The 7,075-nt window shown below is 43.8% G+C and overlaps 1 protein-coding gene across 3 annotated transcripts in view; it reads left to right on the top strand.

Annotated features, from left to right (window-relative positions):
- The first annotated feature begins 6,787 nt into the window (after positions 1-6,787).
- The window catches only part of si:dkey-117m1.4, a 13,520-nt gene continuing 13,232 nt past the window's right edge, over positions 6,788-7,075 (top strand). The window contains exon 1 of one of the 3 annotated variants that reach the window (XM_036933473.1): positions 6,788-7,075. This exon is cut by the window's right edge and continues 20 nt beyond it. In XM_036933473.1, the coding sequence (XP_036789368.1) occupies positions 7,001-7,075 (75 nt within the window). In that variant the 5' untranslated portion in view covers positions 6,788-7,000. The other 2 variants (XM_036933472.1, XM_036933471.1) reach the window with 2 other exon arrangements.

Raw genomic sequence — 7,075 nt, 5'->3', positions numbered from 1 at the left:
GAGGAGCAGGAGGAGCACTGCCAGAGCCCTGCAAAATAACCTCCAGCAGGCCACAAATGTGCATGTGTCTGCTCAAACGGTCAGAAACAGACTCCATGAGGGTGGTATATGAGGGCCCGACGTCCACAGGTGGGGGTTGTGCTTACAGCCCAACACCGTGCAGGATGTTTGGCATTTGCCAGAGAACACCAAGATTGGCAAATTCGCCACTGGCGCCCTGTGCTCTTCACAGATGAAAGCAGGTTCACACTGAGCACGTGACAGACGTGACAGTCTGGAGACGCCGTGGAGAACGTTCTGCTCCCTGCAACATCCTCCAGCATGACCGGTTTGGTGGTGGGTCAGTCATGGTGCGGGGTGGCATTTCTTTGGGGGGCCGCACAGCCCTCCATTTGCTCGCCAGAGGTAGCCTGACTGCCATTAGGTACTGAGATGAGATCCTCAGACCCCTTGTGAGACCATATGCTGGTGCGGTTGGTCCTGGGTTCCTCCTAATGCAAGACAATGCTAGACCTCTTGTGGCTGGAGTGTGTCAGCAGTTCCTGCAAGAGGAAGGCATTGATGCTATGGACTGGCCCGCCCATTCCCCAGACCTGAATCCAATTGAGCACATCTGGGACATCATGTCTCGCTCCATCCACCAACGCCACGTTGCACCACAGACTGTCCAGGACTTGGCGGATGCTTTAGTCCAGGTCTGGGAGGAGATCCCTCAGGAGACCATCCGCCACCTCATCAGGAGCATGCCCAGGCGTTGTAGGGAGCTCATACAGGCACGTGGAGGCCACACACACTACTGAGCCTCATTTTGACTTGTTTTAAGGACATTACATCAAAGTTGGATCAGCCTGTAGTGTGGTTTTCCACTTTAATTTTGAGTGTGACTCCAAATCCAGACCTCCATGGGTTGATAAATTTGATTTCCATTGATAATGTTTGTGTGATTTTGTTGTCAGGACATTCAACTATGTAAAGAAAAAAGTATTTAATAAAAATATTTCATTCATTCAGATCTAGGATGTGTTATTTTAGTGTTCCCTTTATTTTTTGGAGCAGTGTATTTACAGGGGGGCAAAAAAGTATTTAGTCAGCCACCAATTGTGCAAGTTCTCCCACTTAAAAAGATGAGAGAGGCCTGTAATTTTCATCATAGATACACTTCAACTATGACAGACAAAATGAGAAGAAAAAAAATCCAGAAAATGACATTGTAGGATTTTTTATGAATTTATTTGCAAATTATGGTGGAAAATAGGTATTTGGTCACCTACAAACAAGCAAGATTTCTGGCTCTCACAGACCTGTTACTTCTTCTTTAAGAGGCTCCTCTGTCCTCCACTCGTTACCTGTATTAATGGCACCTGTTTGAACTTGTTATCAGTATAAAAGACACCTGTCCACAACTTCAAACAGTCACACTCCAAACTCCACTATGGCCAAGACCAAAGAGCTGTCAAAGGACACCAGAAACAAAATTGTAGACCTGCACCAGGCTGGGAAGACTGAATCTGCAATAGGTAAGCAGCTTGGTTTGAATAAATCAACTGTGGGAGCAATTATTAGGAAATGGAAGACATACAAGACCACTGATAATCTCCCTCGATCTGGGGCTCCACGCAAGATCTCACCCCGTGGGGTCAAAATGATCACAAGAACGGTGAGCAAAAATCCCAGAACCACACAGGGGCACCTAGTGAATGACCTGCAGAGAGCTGGGACCAAAGTAACAAAGCCTACCATCAGTAACACACTACGCCGTCAGGGACTCAAATCCTGCAGTGCCAGACGTGTCCCCCTGCTTAAGCCAGTACATGTCCAGGCCCGTCTGAAGTTTGCTAGAGAGCATTTGGATGATCCAGAAGAAGATTGGGAGAATGTCATATGGTCAGATGAAACCAAAATATAACTTTTTGGTAAAAACTCAACTCATCGTGTTTGGAGGACAAAGAATGCTGAGTTGCATCCAAAGAACACCATACCTAATGTGAAGCATGGGGGTGGAAACATCATGCTTTGGGGCTGTTTTTCTGCAAAGGGACCAGGACGACTGATCCGTGTAAAGGAAAGAATGAATGGGGCCATGTATCGTGAGATTTTGAGTGAAAAACTCCTTCCATCAGCAAGGGCATTGAAGATTAAACGTGGCTGGGTCTTTCAGCATGACAATGATCCCAAACACACAGCCCGGGCAACGAAGGAGTGGCTTCGTAAGAAGCATTTCAAGGTCCTAGAGTGGCCTAGCCAGTCTCCAGATCTCAACCCCATAGAAAATCTTTGGAGGGTGTTGAAAGTCCGTGTTGCCCAGCAACAGCCCCAAAACATCACTGCTCTAGAGGAGATATGCATGGAGGAATGGGACAAAATACCAGCAACAGTGTGTGAAAACCTCGTGAAGACTTACAGAAAACGCTTGACCTCTGTCATTGCCAACAAAGGGAGGGTATATAACAAAGTATTGAGATAAACTTTTGTTATTGACCAAATACTTATTTTCCACCATAATTTGCTAATAAATTCATTAAAAATCCTACAATGTGATTTTCTGTATTTTTTTCTCATTTTGTTTGTCATAGTTGAAGTGTACCTATGATGAAAATTATTATCTTTTTAAGTGGGAGAACTTGCACAATTGGTGGCTGAGTAAATACTTTTTTGCCCCACTGTATATCATTGCGTTATTATAGCCGCATACAATCATGGTCTCTTTTTTGTTTTCTTGAGTAAGGCAGCTCCAAAATGCAGGTGTTTAAGCCTAGCTCAGTGCTTTCTGTGGTAGTGGGGCAAGCCAGCAGAAAATACAGAGTGCCAGGCTGTGATTGGCTCAGTGTTCTGTCACTCATGGGGACACTACGTCACCGCCAAGTCTAAGGGTAGACCTTGAAAATTCAAGCCCTTTGGGTGCTACCATAGAAATCACTTCTATGCTCGCTTCGAGGCAAGCAACACTGAGGCATGCATGAGAGCATCAGCTGTTCCAGACTGTGTGATCACACTCTCTGTAGCCGACGTGAGTAAGACCTTTAAAAGGGGTCAACAAACACGAGGCTGCGGAGCCAGATGCGTTACCAGGACGTGTGCTCCGGGCATGTGCTGACCAACTGGCAGGTGTCTTTACTGACATTTTCAACATATCCCTGGTTAAGTCTGTGATACCAACATGTTTCAAGCAAACCACCATAGTCCCTGTGCCCAAGAACACAAAGGCAACTTTCCTAAATGACTACAGACCCTTAGCACTCACGTCCGTAGCCATGAAGTGCTTTGAAAAGGTTGGTAATGGCTCACATCAACACCATTATCCCAGAAACCCTAGACCCACTCCAATTTGCATTCCGCCCAAACAGATCCACAGATGATGCAATCTCTATTGCACTCCACACTGCCCTTTCCCACCTGGACAAAAGGAACACTTATGTGAGAATGCTGTTCATTGACTACAGCTCAGCGTTCAACACCATAGTACCCTCAAACCTCATCACTAAGCTAAGGATCCTGGGACTAAACACCTCCCTCTGCAACTGGATCCTGGACTTCCTGACAGTCCCCTCCTGTACCGCCTGTTCACCCCTGACTGCATGGCCAGGCATGACTCCAACACCATCATTAAGTTTGCAGACGACACAACAGTGGTAGGCCTGATCACCGACAACGACGAGACAGCCTATAGGGAGGAGGTTAGAGACCTGGCCAGGTGGTACCAGAATAACAACCTATCCCCCAACGTAATCAAGACTAAGGAGATGATTGTGGACTACAGGAAAAGCAGGACTGAGCACGCCCCCATTCTGATCGACAGGGCTGTAGTGGAGCAGGTTGAGCGCTTCAAGTTCCTTGGTGTCCACATCAACAACAAACTAGAATGGTCCAAACTCACGAAGACAGTCGTGAAGAGGGCACGACAAAGCCTATTCCCCCTCAGGAAACTAAAAAGATTTGGCATGGGTCCTGAAATCCTCAAAATGTTCTACAGCTGCAACATCGAGAGCATGGTTGCATCACTGCCTGGTACGGCAATTGCTTGGCCTCTGACCGCAAGGCACTACAGAGGGTAGTGCGTACGGCCCAGTACATCACTGGGGCTAAGCTGCCTGCCATCCAGGACCTCTACACCGGGCGGTGTCAGAGGAAGACCCTAAAAATTGTCAAAGACCAAGGCCATAGACTGTTCTCTCTACTATTGCATGACAAGCGGTACCGGAGTGCCAAGTCTAGGACAAAAAGGCTTCTCAACAGATTTTACCCCCAAGACATAAGATTCCTGAACAGGTAATCATATGGCTACCAGGACTATTTGCATTGTGTGGCCCCACCCCTCTTTTTACACTGCTGCTACTCTCTGTTTATCATATATGCATAGTCACTTTCACTATACATTCATATACATACTACCTCAATTGGGCCGACCAACCAGTGCTCCCGCACATTGGCTAACCGGGCTATCTGCATTGTGTCCCACCCACCGCCCGTCAACATCTCTTTTACGCTACTGCTACTCTCTGTTCATCATATATGCATAGTCACTTTAACCATATCTACATGTACATACAACCTCAAAATCAGCCTGACTAACCAGTGTCTGTATGTAGCCTCGCTACTTTTATAGCCTAGCTACTGTATATAGCCTGTCTTTTTACTGTTGTTTTATTTCTTTACCTACCCATTGTTCACCTAATACCTTTTTTTGCACTATTGGTTAGAGCCTGTACGTAAGCATTTCATGTTGTATTCAGCGCACATGACAAATAAACTTTGATTTGATTTGAGTTACATTAGAAGTGTTCATTCAAGAAGGCTCAATCTCATTGGCCGTAGATAAAATGACGTCAAATCCCGTTATACCTACAGTAGCTTTGATTGGACTGATCACCTCAACATCATACTTTCAAATTCTTAGCTAGCAGTCATCATCATGAATCAAGTCAACAATCTACCGGCAAATGCATTTTAATCCTTGTCATATGAAGATAAATAATAAAGAGAAATTATAGATAAAACGTATCGGTGCTCATCGGCCATTGGACATAAACATTACACAACAAGTTGGAAATCGCAAAAAATCTGGAAAAAAAATCTGAAATCAGTGGCTAACTGCAGGCATTGCAAAGCAATCATTAGCCTGTTATTCAGTGGAGTGGCTGTGTGGTCCCAAGTCTAAGATTAAGGGTCTCTTTTCCTATTTTAAAATTATAAACATTCAACATTGGCCATGCTGTCAATCAAGCATGATTTGTGCCACGCTCAAAACAACTGTTAACTCGGAACCGCAAAATCTGACTTCAGTGGGTTCAAAACAACTGGGAACTCGGGAAAAGCGAGCTACGCCTGGAAAAATACGCTTTGAACTTTAATCCAACTCGGAATTGTACATTCGGAACTCAGGCCTCTTTCTAGAGCTACGACCTGAAGATCACTGACGTCATCATGATTTAAAAAAAATATATATTCTTCTTTATACTCTTGTTGTGCTGTCTTAAAATCACCATAAATTCGGAGATTGGCAGACTTTGATGACAAAGTTTGATGACCTTCCTGTTCAAGTGAGCACATTACAACAAGGTGAATCCAAAAATGTATTGTATGCTGCTGCATAAATTATGTAATATGCCAGCGAGATATGTACATTGTAGCTAAGAAAGTAATACTAAGTGTATGTTGTGTAGTAAGCTGTTAGTAGCCCATGTGCCTCACCCCCCCAAAAAAATTATATGTTCACTTCTTAATTTCTCCTACTGTTCTGATTTGGTTGTGCACATGTAGCCTATAACCTGTTTTTGATAAATGTAATCATCAAATATTGTAAGAGCTTTCATTGTTTGCTTATATGCCCCCTTTATTTATCATACGGTTCTGACTTGGTGTACATGGAGAACACTGTAAGAATGGCCCATGTTCTGAACTCTGTAGCTGTATATTTCAAAAGTGCTGAACAAATAGTCTATTGACTAACGTCTGTCCTGGCTCGCTCATTAATGTCTTAATCGAAATTACGGATTGTCTCTTATCCACTTGTCGTCCCCTTATGCCATAGTTTGTACATCTCAATTGTCAGTAGAAACCACATTTGTTTAAGAAAGTCAACCATATCATATATGTTTTTTTTAAAGGCAGTAAATGAGGCTGAATGAACTGTTTCGTTGCCAGACAAGGCTCCACTGATAGCCAGGTGTAGCAGTGGTAAAGTGTTCTGCTGTTGGGACAGCTTTAAGTAGGCCAGTTTGTGGGCACCGTTTGCCACCCTTATGGTGCAATTAATGTATTGTTTAGTGTTTTGTAGTGGCTTTGCTGCCATTTAATATTATTATTATTTATTTATTTTACCTTTATTTAACCATGCATCCCAATTTTTTTGTTTTGTTTCGCAACTGATTGTACCAGAATAACTCAAACTGTAGATAGGATAGTGGTGCTGGTAAATTACGTTGCTGTTGGGTAATAAACTAGGTAGCGCTAATGAGCACAATAAAGTTGCCTCAGCAGTTTAATTCAAAGTCAACTCTGATGAAATCTTGGGAGTTCTCGCAAGGGTAAAACATTACTCTCTTTGCAAGAAAACGTCTTTAAATTCGCAGGTAAATCCAGAAAGAGACAAAGACAGACATTGTTTCCCCTTCTTCCAGTTACAGTCAGTTACCAAGCTAATCAATTATTCTCCTAGAAACGGGTAGGCATTTAGGCAACAACTATTTTTTTCATGGTCTCTCCTCAGACGAGTCCAATGCGTATATCTGTAGGGTTAAATCTTTACCGCACTTAGAAAGAATGAGCCTTCTAAGCATATTCGCTTTAAAACGACCCTACCATTATCACAATGTATAGATGTTTTTTTTGTTGTTGTTATATACGAGCTAAACATATCGTTTAGTAGCTTGTTGTTTTATTTTTATTTTTTTCCCATCCCTCCGCTCTGAAGCAATGGGAGTGGCTAGAATAACCTTCGGGTGAGCTAGTGGAGAGAGCCGGAGAGCGAGAGAGGGACGGAGAAGACTAGTTGATTGCTAACATGGCGGAGACCGTACTCTCGCTCTTCGACTACCGGGAGCCACCGACACTGGACAGCGACGGAGAGGGAACCAAA

Source organism: Oncorhynchus mykiss, chromosome 10 (assembly GCF_013265735.2).
Source record: "Oncorhynchus mykiss isolate Arlee chromosome 10, USDA_OmykA_1.1, whole genome shotgun sequence".
NCBI classification, from domain to species: domain Eukaryota; kingdom Metazoa; phylum Chordata; class Actinopteri; order Salmoniformes; family Salmonidae; genus Oncorhynchus; species Oncorhynchus mykiss.
This window is presented reverse-complemented; position numbering and strand designations above follow the sequence as displayed.